The following is a 19,567-nucleotide window of genomic DNA, read 5'->3' on the forward strand; positions in this document are numbered from 1 at the left end:
GCTTTACTCAGGTTGTGATGTTGGTTCTAACACCATCCATGCTCAGATGTGGGAGGTAAGTCCTCCACAGATCCACAGTCAGAAAGCAGATCTAGGACTTACACCAAGTTCAGTCAAAGCTTTGAAGCACGAAAATACACTACCATTTAATGCATTTGGAATAATTTTGGTTTTTTCAGTAGTGGAAACCAGCTATTGAGGACTTCCAAAGACTTTTCCACTCTACCCTCATCATACAAGCTCACACACACGCACACACACACATAACCACACTTTGTCATCCTTAGTGGCTCGGTGTGATGGCTGGAGTATAATTATCCATTCAAGACTTGGTAAGATTTCCCAGAACCAAACAGAAGGCCTGGGCCTGTCTCGGTAATGATGGTGGGCATTTATAAGATGCTTCCACATCTCTCATTAGTCATTCCCAGCAGAATCCCCGGCAGGATGACTCACAGAGGCGAAGTAATGAGCTAGGTATGAGGCCCGGTTAGGAAGAGTGTTTCTGGGACCAGGCTCAAAGCAGTCATTTTGAATTGAGCTGCACCTTGTCAAGGATGGATATGTGTTGATGTCAACCAAGTTTACAAGAACCAATCTTCTTCCCTCTGCAATCCAGTATAAAAATGACCGGGAACTTTCTCCACTGGCCATGAGAAACCAATCTCCTGGAAATCAGAAAGTCCTCGCTGGCTGTTATGACACTAAAGACTGCCCGTGCTGCCAAAGGTCTACTGGGAGTTTATAAGGCAACACAGTGCTAAACTCATATAAAAATCTAGAAAATGAGGGGCGCCTGGGTGGCTCAGTGGGTTAAGCCTCTGCCTTCGTCTCAGGTCGTGATCCTAAGGTCCTGGGATCGAGCCCCTCATCGGGCTCTCTGCTCAGCAGGGAGCCTGCTTTCCCTCTCTCTCTGCCTGCCTCTCTGCCTACTTGTGATCTCTGTCTGCCAAATAAATAAAAATCTAGAAAACATGAAATTATTTCCCTTTCTTCTTGGGTGCACCTACAGAGAGAGAGAAAGAAAAGAAAGCAAAGGAAGGGGAATAACTCAGTGTCCAACTCAACAGCACAGCTATTTTTTGACCACTCACTATGTGCCAAACACCTGCCAGAAGCAAGATACACAATGGTCCGCTAAATGCATCTTCTGTTTGGGGCTCTTCTTTTTTTAACCACCTTTAGCACAGAACACAAAGTTGTATCACACAGCCCTACTCAAACTGATCCCATAACCCCCCCACCTTGGTGATACTCCCACTTAAGAAATGTTCCCAATATTCTGAGATGTTCTTGGTTTAACAAAAGTTGATGTAAAATGCATGATGTATATAATAAGGGCTAGACTCAGAAAATCTGGGGTCTGAATCCCACATGAGCCACATGTGACATCGGACTTAACTCTCTAAGCTTTAGTCTTATTGATTCCCTTATTTTCATCACTGGACTGAACTCCATGGGAAAACTTTTGTACAATGTCCAGCTTAAGTGCCTGGTTTATCATAAGCTCTACAAAGCTCTCATATGTATACTATATAAGATGTATATAGTACATATAGTATACAATCTACCATATGTGATATATATTATGTACTATAGAATGTATGTATGTAATGTATGTATGTAAATAGATGTCAATGTAAGTAGATATAATGCACTTACCAATACACTGTAACAGTAGACAAAATACATTGTATTAACATAAGTAACGTTATAATTAATATGATACATTATATTAACAGAGTTATTTTTATTAGCATTAGCAGTCATTAGCATCTCAGGACAAATCTGAAATGACAGAGTTCAAGCGCAATGTGCACTGCTGAAGATTCTCAAGAAACAAACCAGAGGTTTACAATAAACTCGCGAGGGAAGAGTGGCCAAAAGTAGGTTCAAAAAAGGCTCGGTCACGTGACTCGGGCCTTAGTTCCTGCGCGGGTCAGAATGACAGACCACGAGTTACTTTAAAACGATCAACAAAAATCTTCAACTTCTCTTCCTGAATTAGTAGAGCAAGTTCTACTCTGGCCAGCCACGAAGGCTCTAGAAGTTGAGTGCGTGTGTGCGTGCGTGTGGCCCCGCGCCTGGCTAGAGGACTTTGTGGGGGTTGGTGGGGCTGCACGGCGCATCTTTGCACGGGGCAGTCGGTGTCCCAAGCAGAGGCGGCCGGTAGACGTGGGAGAGGCAAGCCAGCCCACAGCAAACCTCGCTTTCACCGCGTTTCCTAACTCCCCAGAGGGGTAACAAAACTATCTGGGAGCTGACTACCGGCCAGGCTCTGCGGGTGGTGCTTTACCTACGGTAATCCATTAAATCTTCCTAACAGCCCAAAAATGAAGCCCCCAGGGAGGAAACCACAAACCCAGCGGGCTCGCCTGGCCCAAGTGAACGCCCGAAGGTGAAATGCCCTCTCTGGATGCCTTTCACTTAAGTTTCCAGCACCCCACCTTGGGAGGCCCAGAAAGCCAACCTTCCTCCCAAAAGAGTTTCGTCCCGGCTGGCAAGCACTGGCTCCCCGGAGGGCTGCGGGCTCCGGGGGCTCCCCAGCAGGCGCCGGCAGCCTTCCCCCGGCCGCACTCGGAGACCTCGCCCGCCCGGCAGCGCGATTGTGCAAGCGCAGGGCTGCCGCGCGGCCGCCACTGTCGGCTCCTGCCCGCCGGGGCAGGGCGGGGAGGCGCGCTGGGCGCACACCCGGTGAACTCCGGGTGGAGTCCGCCGCGCTCCCGCCCGGGGAGCAGCGCACCCGTCACCCGAAGCCCAGGCGCCCTCGCTCACCTCGCTGACTCCATCCTATTTCCACCCCCAGCCCTGCCCGCCCCCCCCCCCCCGCCCTGGGTCCCGCGTCCCTGCGAGCCAGGCCAGCCGGAGCCCTCTCCGCCCTACTCGGCGTGCTCATTGGCCACCCAGGGCCTACCCTGTCTCCATAAATACATGGTCCCTGGGCATGGAGCGTGGAGAGGGATCGGAGGAAACCGCCGCGCCGAGCAGCATCTCTCCACGCTCCCTGACACCTCCTCTTCGCCGCCCCAGACCTGGACGTCGGCCTCGCAGATCCACAGGCGGACCCACATCCCTTCCCATCCTCTTCAAGAGACACCAACCCCCAGAGGCACCCCTCCAGCCCTTGGGGCCAACGCTCGGCCGCCACCCGCGCCCTAAGGCTGCCGCACGCGGCAGCACCAAGCATCCTTGCCCAAGGTCCTTTCTTCTCCCTGCTCCTCTGCCGCGCCCTCCATCGCACCTGCGGGACCTTTTTGCCACTGTCACCCAGAATCGCCAAAGCCCCAGATCTCGCCGGCCCCTCTTTAGCCAAGTCGCGTTTCCCGGTCCCCGCGCACTTCCAAGAGCCCGGTGTCCCCCGTTGCCATGAGCTCCCCCATCGGCAAGAGCCGCTCCCTTGTCGCCTTCCTCCAGCAGCTGCGCCACCTGGGGCAGCCACCCAGACCCGTGACGTCCGCGGCGTGCGCACCCCCTGGGCCGCGGGAGGTGCCCCTCTGCCCGCTGATGGAACCCGGCGAGGCGCAGGACGCGGCCGCCCTGCCGGGCCCCACCAACTGGCCGCTGCTGGGCAGCCTGCCGGAGATTCTCTGGAAGGGGGGCCTCAAGAAACAGCACGACACTCTGGTAAATGCCTCGTCGCGCCCCAATTCCCTCTCCCCTCCCTGCCCTGCGCTCCAAACCCTTGGCGGGACGCGCGACCCGGGCGCACAGTGCGCTCGAGTGTGGCGGTAGCTGCGGCCCCGGGAGGCGGGAGGCGGGAGGCTGGCGAGCGCTCCCGGGACTGCGAGGGATGCGCGCTGACTCGGTGCGGCCCGCTGCAGGCGGAGTACCATAAGAAGTACGGCAAGATCTTCCGCATGAAGTTGGGTTCCTTCGACTCGGTGCACCTGGGCTCGCCGTGCCTGCTGGAAGCGCTGTACCGCACGGAGAGCGCGTACCCGCAGCGGCTGGAGATCAAGCCCTGGAAGGCCTATCGCGACTATCGCAAGGAGGGCTACGGGCTGCTGATCCTGTGAGTCCAAGAGGCAGGATGGGGGCTGGAGCTGACGCTTTGGAAAACTGGGAGAGGGTTTTCAGCGGTTGTTCCCCCGTACGCAGGGGGAACACGAAACCCAGCACCCGGTGCAGTCTTGAACGCTTGCTAGATCAGAGTGGGCGGAGAAGAGCCGCCCTGTGCACCCAACACCTGCCTTCTTTCTGGCAACCGGGCAGGGCCGTGCCTTTTCAATGAAAGGCCCAAAGCGTTACCCACATCGTGGTGTTCGGACTTTTGGGCGGTTTGAAGTTCGGAAGTCTGCGTGCCAGGCCAACGTATTATATATAAAGTTATCCCTTACGATCCTGTAATCCCCTCTTGTGAGGTCACACGCCAGAAATTAACTTCTTTTGCTTTTGACAGCTACCTTCCTATCTGGAGGGGACCCGTTCCCCCTCCAGAAAGACCCAGCCTAGTCAGAAAGGTGGGATGAGGAGGGACATCAAGGTGGCATTCTTTTAGATACATAAATGCCATTATGTGATCGGATTCCTCTGCTTTCTAATTGTTAGCATTTAACAAGTTATCGCTTTAAAAAAAAAAACTTCAAATTGTAATGCCTAATAGTTGTATTTTTCAGGGTATGATTACTAGAATTAAAAGCATAGTAATGCGTGGTGCATCACAGGCTGTGTGGTCTGGTATGGGGTCAGGAAGAAAGTGGATAATTAGAACAGACTTTTACAGCTCCAGTGAACCTCTGACTGTGTATTATTTGGAGGCAATGACAGAATTCTAGGGTTGAAGTGGCTTGTGACTGTGACTTTCAACCCAAGTCAATGGATTAAGAGAGGAAAATTTTTTCTCAAACAGCTCTCAGTTGCTGATGAAAGGGAGGTTTGGGTGCCCACTCTTCCTGCTGAGAATCGAAGCATCAGGCCTCTCAGATCAGCCCCGGCCAGGGCACCTCAAAAGCCCTGAGCCCAAATTACCTGGACTTCACCTTTCTGACGTCATCTCTGGTGGGGAGGGAAGGTGGTTTTTCATTCTGTTGTCAAACGAGGCCCAAATATTCCAACGCTCACGTCCTCTGGAGAGCTCTTGCCATGATTCTGTGTTCACATAGTTGCAGAACTGGGGGTGGCGGTGGTGTGTGTCTTTGCTTCTCATTTCTTTTCCTTTCAAAAGATACAAATGTATCTTCCATGGTTTCTTTCAATTCGCCTTAAATATAATTCTGCTTCTCTCCTAGGGAAGGAGAAGACTGGCAGAGGGTCCGGAGTGCTTTTCAGAAAAAACTCATGAAACCAGTAGAAATTATGAAGCTGGACAACAAAATCAATGAGGTTTGCAGACCGGGAGCAGCTTTTTAGGGGTCTCCTGGGGAGGGAGAGATGTTTATGGAACTTCAAGTCATAGCTACAAAGTGCAAGCAATTTGATGACTTCCTTTTCTTCCTACTCCATCCTCCTCCCCAAACCCTCATTCGTCCTTCCTTCACTCTCTTGTAAAGTAACATCTCAATAAGGGAATGATCATAAGCAGAGACTGCGATCGATGACAGCCTTGAGTTTGGATCTCAGCCCTCCACCCCCTAACTCTGTCACTTGACTTGACTATTCCCTTAGTTTGCCTAAGCTTCACTTTCCCAATCTATACATTGGGCGTGACAGTTCCCATTCCACAAATTTTCTGGGGGAATTAAATGAGATAATGCTTGTAAAATTCCTAGGCCATGCCATTTGAGCTGGGTTTTGCTGGATAAATAGGAGCCTTCAAGACCGAAGTTGGAGAAAGGCATTCAAGCACAGAGAGTAGCTTGCTGGAAATAGGGAGGCATGAGATAGCACCGTGCGTTCAGAGAATAGTATATTCAGTGCAGCCAAGTGGCAAGGCTTTCTCTGAAATGATGCTGGACAGAGTGCAGCTCTTAATGTTTCTGTACCACGGTAAGGCATTTAGACACTATCCTTTAGTCAACAGAAGTCATAAGAGGGAGGGATTTAAGCATACAGTATTCTCTTTACTTCTAATCACTCTGGGTGTTTATTTGGAACTGAACTTGAACCCAGATAGGATCAGATAGGTGTAAGAGTACAAACCCAGAAGGTTTCAGTGGCCAGTTAATTCATATACAGGTGGAAGGAAGGCCCAGCAGGGATTTTAACAAACAGAACAGTGTGTGCCCTTTCTAGAAGGGACAGCAGCCCCAGCTCCAGCAAATGACTGCCACGTGGGAATGCAGACCAGGGTCTCCAGATTTTATCATTATTTTTTTTTGATAAGTAGTGAAAATTGCATAGGTTAATGTGAAATTTCTGGAGTTTTTTTCAATGGTAACAATTTCATAGTCTTTTTTAATAGGCTATGTGGACAAACTCAAAACACCCATTGGTTACACAGATGGGCTTTGTAGTCACACTTATCCTGTTCCAGGCCCCGGCGTGGCCACTTTCCAGGTGCCTGTCCAAGGGCGAGCACCTCAGCCCCACTCGAAGCCCATTCTCTCCTCTGTTAGGCAGGAAATGAGAGTAATGACAGTTCTTTCTACCTCACAGGGCCGTAGTGAGGATCAGCTAAGATAACACACTTCGCGCGGTCCTTGGTATGATACAAGCCTTGTTAAATGTGATATGTTAGTCATCGAAAACCCTGGTTTTGGCAGCTGGCATCGAGAGCCCTTATGTAACTTGTCCCAGGTCACAGAGCTATTTGGTGCAGGAGCTGTGTCCCAAATTTGTGGATTTTTTTGCTTCCAAGTTCAACACGCTTGAACACAATACCAACCAGTAAAGAGACGTTTGCTGGCCCAGATATATGGAAGTGGCAGACCTCACGGGGCTTGATGGGTTGTGCCAACAAACACTTGGCTGATTCCTCCTTCATGGCTTCGTCCCCATTCTGATTAGAAGAAATGTTTTCCTTTTCTTAAATTTAGATCCGAAGCGGAAACCTAAGCTTTAGGGTGGTTTCAGGAAAAGCTGAGAAAATAACCTGGGACAAGGTTGTTAGGACAGAAGGTGAGCCCCCAGGGAGAATATATAATTAGTGTTGCTTCAGAAGGAATAACATCACAGGCAGTGAGTATACAAAATAGCAAGACCTGAAATTAGCTTACTGAGCCTTTATACCTTTGTTTTCCTTCAATGACTGAAATGTATCTTCCATGGTTTCTTTCTTTTAAGGTGTTGGCTGATTTTATGGGTAGAATAGATGAGCTCTGTGATGAGAGGGGCCACATTGAAGACTTATACAGCGAATTGAACAAATGGTCATTTGAAAGTAAGTTGTTTACTGTCTTGTTTGTTTGATTTCCTAGTGACTCTGTCAATAACTCTTCTATAATCATACACTGTTGCTGGCAATGAAGGGCCATTTGTGCAGTCTTCTCCTGCTTTCAGGCACTCGAGTTATGCTTTGCACTATGGGTTGTTTGTGTAGTCATTCAACAAACATTTATTGAACACCTGCTATGTGCCCAGCACTGTGTTTAGTATTCGAGACACAACAGTGAACAAAACAGGCAATGTCTGTGTTCCCGTGGAGCTCCGAGTCTAGTAGGGTTGACAATCAATTAGTAAACACACTTTAAGATATAGTTTTCCAAGGAGTAAGGGATTCAAGAAAGAACCTAGGTGCCTAGAGGAGGCAGGTCTGCTTTGGGAAGGAGACAGTTAACGGGAGACCTAACAGAGCAAGCCATGGGGCATCCATGGAAAGATGGTTCCAGACTGTGGAGACAGGAAGGCCAAATACCCCCAAGGTGGAAACATGAGTGATGTCTCCCAGGCTTCCAGTTTGCAGTTGTGAGTGGATGGTAGGGGAAGGGAAAGAGGGGCGAGGAAGACCAAGCCAAGGGCTGTAGGTTCTGGCCAGAACTTAAGCTTTTAGTCTGAGTCAGATGGGGAGCCATGGAGGGTTCCAAACAGAAAAGGGGATGATCCCTTTCTTTGAGGAACACTGCAGGAACAACAAAAAGCAGAGCTCTTCCTGGGCCAGGATGCTGCCCCGTGGGGATGCAGGCAAGAAAGCTGTTTCCACGGAATGGGTAGGCACCTGACTGAGGAGGTTTGAGGCTGTGGTAGAATCTGAGAGAGCTGCCTCAGCTAAGCTCGGCCAGGGACGGCTTCGTGGCGGTGGTGCCATATCGGCTGAGGCCTGGTAGATGAGTAGGAGTTCGCCAGGTGGAGGTCAAGGAAGGAGCAGAGAAGATTCTGTGGAAGGAACGGGAAGATGTCCAGAATGACCAGAGCATGACCAACAAGGGAGAGGCAAGGCGAGGGCAGAGGATGGGAGGGGGGCAGGGGCCAAATCTTGTAAACCAGGGATGGGAACTTGGTTTTGAGCTTGGAAATACCTGGGAGTGATATAGAGGGCTTTTAACCAGAAGGTGGCTTGGACTGATTTGCTGGGAGGCTCACTCTGGCTGCAGATGGGAGGGTTGGATGAGGGCTCTCCAGGGTGGAGCCTTTTGCTGTGACCTGTCTCCACCATCAACTCAGACTCACTTTAAAGAGAGACCATTTGACTATCTTAGCACATTAGAAAGCTCCGTGCAAAGAAGAAAACCACTGAAGGTGTTAAGGGAAAGGGGAGGAGAATAAAGTAAGGGGATGATTAGAGAGGAGAAAGGAAGTGTATGTTTTGGAAATTGTCCCCTGGAAATACCTGAATGAAGGAGTATCGAATGCTTGTCTTTGCAAGTCAAAGAAGATCGGCGGCTTAAAAATTATTGTTCAGTGTTATGAGACGTCTCGAGGAGGACAGTCCACAGCGGGCACTCAGCGATGTCCCTGAGTACTCTCCATCTTTTTGCTCATTCATCCTTAACTGGTTGGCTTGTTGCAAAACGGCTGCTACCCTTCCCGGCCTCACCTGGGCATTCCAGGCAAAAACAAGAAGGAAAGAGGGAGGAGCAAAGCCACCCATACTTGCCCCTTTTATGAAGAAAGCAAAGGACTATTTTCCTTAAGCCTCATTGGCCAGACCTGGGTCATGCCCCTTCTCAGGCTGTGACGGGAAAGCCTGGGGAAATCAGGGAACAGGAATGTCCCCAGAGTCTTAGATCAATCAATCCACTCTCATGGCCTCAGGATTGATACACTAACGCTCTAAATAAAATCGGAGATCTCTTAAGGAAGAAATGGGGGAGAATGAGTATGAGGGAGGCCATTAACAGTGTCGGCTACACATAATACCGATCACAAGCTCTGACAAAAGCAAGCGTTAGGAGACATTCATTCGTGTATAAAAATGGCTGTATTTTCACCATGGTATTTCTGACTAGGAGGTTCTGCAAGGGATAGGTAGGTCAGTGGACGTGGAGAAAACTTCTAGAAGGTGAGAAGAGTGTCATGCCCCTTTCTCTCAGCCTTTTTGCCTTTCCTCTTAGAAAAGACCTCGCTCTTACAAAAGATGGATTCGAACTTTTAATAGCCCGCTACTCACAGACCCCAGTGCTGCTGCGATTGCGTAACTCTTGATTATTTTAAATGACAGGCATCTGCCTTGTGCTCTATGAGAAGAGGTTTGGGCTCCTCCAAAAGGATACAGGAGATGAAGCTTTGAACTTCATCATGGCCATCAAAACAGTAAGCATACCCCCAGGAGAGCAATTTTCCTGATTTACAGAACTTCACGCACGTGCATCCCATTTCCCCAGGAGGGGCCACACACACCTATTTTATTACACTAGTTAAGTGTTCATTTCAACGCATCATGTGTTTTCACATGTGTATGTGCACGTGTGCTCGTAAACCAGGAATCACACTACATCATCGTCGAGGCACGTTTAAATAGGTATTTCCGTAAAAGACAGTCAATTAAAATACTATTTGAAAAAGAGTCTGAAAATGTTCAGAGATAATATTTTTGAATCGTTTTGATCCCACATGGATGTAATAGATTCCATGAAACTGGTGTCAAAATGTTGGACATGAGGAAATTAATGGAAATGGAAGTCAATATGGAAGAGATGGTTTTCCTTCTTTCTCCTTCTTTTTAAATGTGTAGGTCTTAAGATCACATTTTTTACTAAACACATCCAGTGGAAAATCATCCCAAAGACTATTTTCATTGTGCCACCAAGGCGGGGGAGGGCTCTGCGCCCAGCACGGGATGGGGAGAGTTCCTGTCTTTGTGGAAGCACAGGGTGTGGGTCATGTAGGGCGCTCTTCCTTCATGTGACAGTGGTCTCTGAGAGGTAGTTACCGGAATGAAAGGCACTGTGTTCTTCACAGATGATGAGCACGTTTGGAAGGATGATGGTGACCCCAGTTGAGCTGCACAAGAGCCTCAATACCAAGGTGTGGCAGGCCCACACGCTGGCCTGGGACACCATTTTCAAATCAGGTAATGTGGGGACACACACACACACACACACATACACACACACACACCTCACAGCCCCATCTCTGGAGCTGCTGCCAGAAGGCTGAAATGATCTTGACTTCATGACCTTGATCCTTTGATGGAGTTGCCCCTCCTGATTGTTTCCAGCTTTGGAAACACGAGTTTAGAATCCCCCTGGTATAGGAAATTCTATTTCTAAGGAAAAGATGGCTTTGTGTAGTCTTTGGGAGCCAGAAGTGGTTAAAAGCAAGAGCTCTGGAGTCAGAGATACCTGGCTTCAAATCCCAGCTCTGTCACTGGGGTCACAGGTTGACCAAATGTGCTGCATCGCCTTCGTCCTCAGAAGTCTTGTCTCTCAAATGGGCTAATAACGACAATAATGATACTTACCTCAATGCACCTGTTTCTAGGTCTAATGCAGATAATGTAAAAACCTGACTTCTCTCAATACCTAATGATTCTGAGCTATTTCTGCCACATCACAAGGAGAATATTGGTCCTATGAGTATTGTTCTATGAGTTACCAGCATGTACTAGTAAGAGGATCTATATCATATCATACCATGTCATATGTTTTATACACACAGAACCATATACTCATTTAATTCTCACCAACAACCCTATCATGTAGGTCGTCTATTAGCCCTGAGGGACAGAACTGAGGCACAAAGAAGTGCCTTTGTCAGGATGACATGCTGGCTGATGGCAAAAGCCAGGGTTTGAAGCCAGACAAAGGGCTCCCAAAGCTCCAGCGTTAGCTGCTGTACGGCTTACGGTCGTCATTATTACTGTCAACCTCGCTGTTAGTATTATTCTGGTGGTGGCTTGCCTAGGGGATTGAAACGAGGGAGACATGGATCTAGAACATTCTCTACGAACGTTAGAAATTTCTGCTACCATCGTCAGCATGCAGGGCACTGCCCTTGAGTGTGTGTGTGTTCATGTGTGTTCATGTTTATGTTTGGTGGCACTGGGGGAGCTTCTCTCCTCCCCTGCCGTCCAGATTTGGGAGCCAAGTCCCACCCTGCCTGTATTCGTGCATGACCACATCAGCCAGACACCTGGATCTGGGTGCAAGTTCGGATCCTGACAGCAGACCCAAATCCCATCTCTGTCTCATGACGATCTCTTCCAAACTCTAAGCTCTTACTACTTGAAACCATGACCTGAGGGCAATGGCAGCAGCACCTGGAAGCCCATTAGAAATGCAGACTTCCAAGCCTGCCCCGGACCCCTGATTCAGAATCTGCACTTCAGCAAGATGCCTAGGTGATTCTTCAGCATGTTAAATTTGAGGAGCGCTGCTCCCCTGGGCACCGATCCATCCTTGGTTTCTTAACAACAAGGCAACATTAGCTCCTTGAAGAAATGGTCAGTGTCCCTGAAAAGGCCTTTTAATGTCACGGGGAGGATTTTATCTGCGGTTCTCTGGCATTCTTTCTCATCGTCACTGTCACCTGACTTCCTTTCCCTCTTCTCTTCTCCAATAGTCAAATCTTGTGTCGACAATCGCTTAGAGAAACATTCTGAGCAGCCCAGCACAGATTTCCTCTGTGATATTTATCACCATAATGAGCTGTCCAAGAAAGAATTGTATGCAGCAGTCACAGAGCTCCAGCTGGCCGCCGTAGAAACGGTAAGGGGCTTGAGGTCAGTTCGCTAAATGAATGAGCTGGAAAATCTTTTTCAGGATGAATTTTAAATACTCCTTCAACTCACTCAGTCCACAAGGGTTAACTGAGCAGTGGCTTAGCAGAAATAAACAGTCTCCTACGAGGTGCTGTGGGAGACCCAGGGCATAGCCTTGGTCCTTCAACAGGTGATTGCAGGTGAATTCATGAGCTCTAGAGGGGAAAGTCAAGTGCCATGATAAAGACACAGGCTGCTACGGGAATTCAGAGGCAGTAAAATGCCACATCATAGAAGGATTTCTAAAAATTGAGTATGTTCTAAAAGATTGTGGACTTTGCCCCCGAAGTGCCTGACTATGGTTATTATTCTAAAAATATTGGCATGCTCTCTGCTAGTCCATTTATTTTTTTCTGATTAAAAGCATAAACATAGTGAGTCCAGGAAAACTTGCTTTTGACTTATATGAAATAACCGATTTGAAATACCAAGATTCTGTCCCCAGTGTGCTGGGTTCTCCTGGCAGGTACACAATCCAATCAGACTCCGCAAATTCTGACAGGGGTCCCGGTGGGTTTGACCGTCTTCCATCTGTTCTTTGCACTATCACTGGAAAGACGTGTACTAATATTCCTCGTGACCCAACAGTTCATACACCTATAATTGCTAAGAAAAATATGTCCTGGTTCATTTCTTTCCATGTTTCCCCTTTCTTTCGTGTTTTGCACCCAAAGAAGAAGTAGGGTTTTCTATATCGGGTGGGGGCAGTAAGGTCTTAATTTCTCCTCATGCTCCAGAAGGCTGTTAAAAGGAGGAATTCATTTTGTTCACCGTCATACTAAGTCACTTAACCTAAGAGGCTCCTTAGAGTGATAAAAGTAAAGGTTCACTGAGTATCTTTTGTTTTCAGCGGGAATGTGATCTCCATGGGAGATGACTTGGTTTTGTTGGCTTCTGTATTTCTAGGTTTAGAATAGTACTTAGCATAAAGGAGGTGCTCAACAAATACTTGATGAATAGAAGAAAGGATTCAGAAATGACTGAGTGCCTACTGTGTGCTTGGCACTGTTCCAGGTGCTTGAGGGACCACCGTGAACGAGAGGCCAAGGTCATGGCCTTCATGGAACTGAACTGTGGGGAGGGAAGTCCAACTAGAAGCGTGTAGATACACCAGTAAATAGGATTATTTCAATTGATGATAGGAGACATGGAGGAAACCTTCTGAGTGATGGGCTAGAAGGAGATGGAAAGGGGACAGGGTTCCTCTCCGAGGAAGTGATCCTGAAGCCGACTGAAATGATGAGAGAGAGGCAGCCAGGGGAAGATCTGGTGGAAGAGCTCTCCAGATAGAGGAAACAGCATGTGCAAGGGTCCTGGAGCAGAAAGACAGTGGGAGCTGGAGACCTAGCAAGTGTGGTCAGGTAGACGCTGGGGAAGTCAAGGGACCATATTAACCAGAAGCCTTAGTAAGCCATTAGGATTTTATTACACCTGTGATGGAAAGCCCTTGGAGCATCATAAGCAAGGGAGTAGCCTGATCAGATTTTTGTTTTGTAAGGAAGACTCTGGCTTGTATAGTGAAAGAAGGCTCTAAAGGAGGCAGAGCAGAAGCCCGGAGGCCAGCTGTGAGACGGATCTCCTCCACGGAGGTCAAGCCGGGATAGTTAGTGCCTGCGAGGTTTCCCAGGACATTTTCAGCCCTTGCAGTTACCCTACAAGGCCCAGGCTGTCTTACAAGGCTTTGGCGAAAACTACAGTTATCTGCCTCTTGGAAATACTATTTGGTACTTGTGGTAAAGGCTGATACGGTTAAATGTTTCTTTTTTAGTCCTGGCAATTCTGGAAGTCACTTTTGGAAAATCAGAGAAATTTGAAAGTGTATCTAATTTGGTGGCTACGCCCTCTTCCTGTTTTGTAAATTGGACTCTTGTAATAATGCCGCCCACAGTTCATTCGCAGCTGAGGCTACCGCTCCTCTGACATGAAGAAGCCTGCCTTGAAGGCATCTTCTTCCCAAAATAGTAAAAGCCATTGGCTCCGAATCATCTCAAACTTTGCTCCTGTATGTCGGGGTACATGGCACTTAGCAAAGTCGTCTTCGTGTCTGCAATGGCCATTTTTACAGGAATATTCGGCTTACATTAGCTAAAAAAAAAAAAAAAAAAAAAGCCTAAAAACAAATACATATGACTACCCTCGGTGGCTATTATGAAGCTAAAAGCTACACTGGCTATTTCAGCCAGTATTTTTTCTCCTCTTGTTGCCTTTGGAAAGGAAGTAAAGCATGACACTTAAAAGACCCTGAGCCGCTGTCAGAAGCTGTGGCTGGTTCCTTCAAATACTCGACTCAGTGCCGGAATCTCTTATTTTGGTGTGGGCACCCTCCTGCCCCCGCTCTTTGCCTATGGCTGAAACGCAGGGTTTCATAGATAAGGCTTTTTCGTTTTTGTTGTCACTTTTTAGAGTGTGACAAAAGAAAAGCCCCTCCCTTTTAAATTCCAGAAATGCAGCTTCTTGTGCATTTGCACTATAAAATTAAAAAGAAAAACTTCAGGGGTGCCTCGGTGGCTCAGTGGGTTAAGTCTCTGGTTTGGCTCAGGTCATGATGGCAGGGTCCTGGGATCAAACCCCGCATCGGGCTCTCTGCTCAGCAGGGAGCCTGCTTCCTCCTCTCTCTGCCTGTCTCTCTGCCTACTTGTGATTTCTCTCTCTGTGTCAAGTAAATAAATAAAATCTTTAAATAAAAAGAAAAAAAAAGAAAAAGACAAAAACTCATTAGCAACACTGCCATGATCTCCATCCCTCTCTTCCCACCGAGGTATACTATTCATTTTCTGTATTAAACAACTTTTGATTAAATGCTTTTTTATTTTGAGATAATTATAGAGTCACTGCAGGTCTAAGGAAAAATAGAGGGGAGCCCCTTGGATCCTTCCGGCAGCTTCCCCCAGTGGTAACATCTTGCAACATCTTGTCACGCCTGGAAACTGACACAGATACACTCCTAACCAGCTCCCTCTCCTGTTACCGGTTCCACATGCTTCTTTTGTGTTCAGACAATTTTTATATCAAACTGAATTTTAAGTGTCCTAATGCAGCTGATTATTTCAAAGAGTCTATGTTCGTCTGATCTCAGAAGCTAAGCAGGGTCGGGCCTGGTTAGTACTTGGATGGGACACTCAAAGAGTCTATGTTGATTAAACTACCCCTTAATTGGCATTATTTTCTAAAATAAAGCTCTTTTCAAATACTGTACAGTGTAGGCATCAGCTTTCGTTCAGCTCATAATGGTTTTGAGGCAGTGTATTTGCAGAAACTCAAGTTTATGTCCATTTGCCTTTCAGACAGCGAACAGCTTAATGTGGATTCTCTACAATTTATCCCGTAACCCCCATGTGCAGCAAAAGCTTCTTAAGGAAATTCGGAGTGTATTGCCTGAAAATCAGATGCCACGGGCAGAGGATTTGAGGAATATGCCGTATTTAAAAGCCTGTTTGAAAGAATCTATGAGGTGAGAACACATGCTTAAGCCAACACAGATACGCTGAAAAACCATTCTCTTAAATATACAATGAGGGGTCTCCACACCCAAGACACCCATCATCGACTCAGAAACATTTAACAAACTGCAAAATAAATAAATGCATTAGGACCATATTCTCTCACTAGTATTCATTTCCTAAATCATTTGGGCAAATTCTAATAAATCTCTAGAAAGTCGTGTCCTCCCCTTTCAAGCAGGAATAATAATAGTCTAATGAATGCTATAAGCTCTAATTAAGGTTAGGGGCATAACCGAAGGATATGAGAAGAAATTTAGCAAGAAAACCATATTATTATTTGATAAGACAAAGAGGCATCTTTGTCTTTGAGCCTCTGGGATAAAATGCTCTTTGGAAATTCTTTTTACACCCTTTCTGTAAAACAAAACTCACAACATTTTAGGATTGGGAAAAAGACAGCTTTCACTTCAGGAAGGGCAGATAGGAGAAACTTAGAACAAAAGTCAGGCTTAAGGGTGATGCGGGAAACACACACATTTGCAGTCCAGAATGAAACAGGAGAAAATCAACATTAAGAGCTCCTAAGCAGTTTACTGGGGAGTTAACCAATACAATAAGGAATAAAAACAGGAGGTATAAATTTAGGGAAGAAAGAGACAGAACCTCTCGGGATGTCTGGGGGTTCAATTGATTAGGTGTCCTACCCTTGATTTCAGCTCAGGTCATCATCTTGGAGTTGTGAGATCAAGCCCAGTGTCAGGCTCAGCATTGGGCTTGGAGCCTGCTTAAGATTCTTTCTCTGCCCCCCCATGTATAAATGAATTAAATAAAATAAAACTTTCTTTCTAAAAAAAAGAAAGAGACAGAACTTCTATGTGAGAGTTGTGATCATGCTCCCTTTTTGAGTTTGAACTTATGCAGGAATTATTTATTTAACCAGTATCTCCATCCCCACTGCTATTTGATCTAGAGATTGGTCTGTGCTCACCTTTACATTTTAATTTTGTTTTTTTCAGACTTACCCCAAGTGTGCCGTTCACAACTCGGACGCTTGACAAGGCAACGGTTCTGGGTGAATACACTTTACCCAAAGGAGTAAGTAGGATTCGTGCAATCTGTACCTTATTGAGCTTTGAGCGATACACTTTCCAAAATATCCGTCAGATCTCCATAAACGCTTTCCCTGGGAGAACATTCATTTTGGAAATATGTGTATCTTAGTATATAGCTGGCATGTTGCATTGTATGGTGTTAGGACTAATGGTTTGGGAAAAAAGAGACCTAGATTCAAGCATAGCCTTGAATGAGTTACCTAACCTTTGTGAGCCTCAGCTTTCTCGTCTGTAAAATGGGGATAATAATGGAACCCACCACGTAGGGTGGCACGAGAATGTGACGCTAAATTTTAAACTTCTTTACCTCTTTATCACCCAATCTATTTCTAGCACTAAATACATATTGACAATCACCATATGATAAACTCGTGGGTTGCGTTTAAACTTGCAAGGGGGTCCCTTTTATCAGTTTTGCTGTTCAAATGTTTCCGTCTAGTTGTTTTACACCATTTGTGTTTCTGTGTGTTTTAGACAGTGTTGATGCTAAATACCCAGGTGTTAGGATCCAATGAAGAAAATTTTAAAGATTCAAGCCAGTTTAGGCCAGAACGTTGGCTTCAGGAGAAGAAAAAGATTCATCCTTTTGCGCATCTCCCATTTGGTGTTGGGAAAAGAATGTGCATCGGTCGGCGACTAGCTGAGCTCCAGCTCCACTTGGCTCTCTGCTGGGTAAAGCTCTCATTTCTGCACTTGAGCTCTCTCGTAATCCACAAGGCAGGAGGAGAGAGGGTGTAATTCTGCCTTTTTGGTGCATGTGTGTTCCAGATCGTCCGCAGATATGACATCGTGGCCACGGACAGCGAGCCGGTGCAGATGCTACATCTTGGCATCCTGGTGCCCAGCCGGGAGCTCCCCATCGCCTTCCACCAGCGCTAAGAGCCTCAGGTGAGCATCTGGCCGGCTGTGAACGGCCCAGGGGTGAGCTGAGCTCCGAAGTCAGCGAGACTGGGGTTTGAATCCTTGTTTGCCACTGACTGGCTGGGGACCTGGAACAGTTCCTTTACCTTTCTGCTGCCATTTTTTAAAAAATTTTTAATTTGTAAAATGGGGACCAAAATCATATCTCTCTAGAAAGTTGATATGTTACCAAATACTTAGCCTGGATCCTGGCATCCACTAAGTGCTGAGTAAAGGCAAGATGCTATTATTGTGTGTGAGTATCAGGGGTGGACAAACCCTCTCTGTAAAGGACCAGCTAGCAAATAGTGTAGGCTTTGCAGGCCTTGAGATCTGCCCCAGGGCCACCGAACTCTGCCTTCTGGCTGGAAAGCAGCCTCCCACAATTTCTCGACAAACAGGTGTACCTGTTTTGTTTGTTTTCGATCGCTGCTACAACAAATTACTAAAATGAATTACGTACAAATTGCTTAAAACTTGTATTAAATAATAAATGTATTACCTTGACAGTTTTGTAGATCAGAAGTCTGGCCCAGCTCTTACCAGACTAAAATCGAGCTTCTGGCAAGGCTACATTCCTTTCTGGGGGCTCTGGGGGAGAATCTATTCTCTTGCTAATCTGGGTTGTTGGCAGAATTTAGTTTCTTAGGGTTGTAGGACTGAGGTCCCTATTTTCTTGCTGGCAGCTGAGAGCTAATCCCAGTTTTCCTTAGTTCATCACCTCTTCCTCCATCTTCAAAGCTAGCCAGAGCGACCTGAGTCCCTTTCCTGGCTTTGAATCTCTCCTCCTTCTGCCATTCAGGATAATCTTTCCATCTCAAGGTCCATAAGCATAATCGCATCAGCAAAATTCCTTTTGCCATGCCTTTCCAGGCTCTGGAGATTAGAGCATACACATTTCCTCAGAGCCGTTATTCTGTCTACTAAGACCATTCCAATAAAATTTTATTTATAAATATGGGTAGCCAGCCTTATCTGACCACAGGGCTTTGGCATACCAAACCCTGAAATGTAAGTGTATATATTTGCTAGCCTGTGTTAAATATCATTTACTTATACTTCTTTAATATGTAATTGGGTTTTACTTTATTTTCCAGATTTTTTTTTTTTTAACCATGACCAAGAACAGCAATGTTTACCCTCCCACAAGAATGGTGCTTATGACTTCTACATTCCTGGAAAGCTAACTTCAATCACCAGAGCATCAGACAGCACATAAAGAACAGTTAGGCCCTGGTGTTTATACTCTTTCTTCAGTACAATTGTTCTAGAAGCTGCACCGTCTGACTGTCTGTAAAGATGATGGTATTTAATAAGATTGTATCTGACTCAGGAAACCAGATTGTTGGGACACAAGGCACTCCAAGGAGTATACTGCCGGCTTCCTTGAACCGATGTCAGCACCGTCTTGGCTTACGTAAAATTACCCCTAATACCGCTTTCTCTTGCACCTTCCGTGACGTGACAAGGAGGCCAGGCATTTTCCAGTTAGTCTGGCAAAGTCACTAAATGTTTCTGTTCCTTCCCTACCCAATTCACTGCTTGGTTCTTTACTTCTCAAAAGTGAGTTTACATTTCACAATGAAAGACCTAACGTAGGCTAGCTAAATTGTCTGAGGCTTGCGGTAATACTGGCAATCCGTTGATTGTAACTCTGCTTAATGTAATATTTGGGGAAACACTTATAAACAAGTAAGCACTTATAAACAACGTAAGCAAAGCTATATGTTAAAGTAATCTGGTCTCTGTGAAACCGTGTTTTTCCCGCTTTGAAATTGCAGCAGTATTGGGAAATCAGAGAATAACTCTATTTTAAGAAATACTTTGACACAGTCAGAACCTCTTATCTAAGAAGACCTTAATGATTCACCATGGCATCATTTTTTCAAAGGATTCTGAAATTCTTTATTTAGCTAATGGATTTCCCTCTAGCGTTAAGAAGTAGATCCACAGTTTTTAAATTGTGTATGTGTGTGTGTGTGTGTGTGTGTGTCTGTGTGCTGTAATGACAATTTGCTTAAAAGTCATTTTTTAAAATATATATGGTATTTGATTTAGGAACTATGGTTTAGGACAATGTTCTAATGTCCAGTTAC

At 46.3% G+C, this 19,567-nt stretch overlaps 1 protein-coding gene across 1 annotated transcript; it reads left to right on the forward strand.

Moving 5' to 3' along the window:
* The first annotated feature begins 2,945 nt into the window (after positions 1 to 2,945).
* On the forward strand, positions 2,946 to 19,451 carry LOC122915540 (1,25-dihydroxyvitamin D(3) 24-hydroxylase, mitochondrial). The gene is made up of 12 exons (XM_044262294.1): positions 2,946 to 3,624; positions 3,822 to 4,012; positions 5,229 to 5,322; positions 7,162 to 7,258; positions 9,476 to 9,567; positions 10,216 to 10,327; positions 11,818 to 11,963; positions 15,301 to 15,467; positions 16,476 to 16,554; positions 17,046 to 17,243; positions 17,340 to 17,459; positions 18,569 to 19,451. The coding sequence occupies exons 1-11, from the start codon at positions 3,367 to 3,369 to the stop codon at positions 17,448 to 17,450; spliced, it is 1,545 nt and encodes a 514-aa protein (XP_044118229.1). The 5' UTR covers positions 2,946 to 3,366; the 3' UTR covers positions 17,451 to 17,459; positions 18,569 to 19,451.
* Positions 19,452 to 19,567: the final 116 nt, after the last annotated feature.

Source organism: Neovison vison, chromosome 8 (genome assembly GCF_020171115.1).
Source record: "Neovison vison isolate M4711 chromosome 8, ASM_NN_V1, whole genome shotgun sequence".
Classification (NCBI taxonomy): domain Eukaryota; kingdom Metazoa; phylum Chordata; class Mammalia; order Carnivora; family Mustelidae; genus Neogale; species Neogale vison.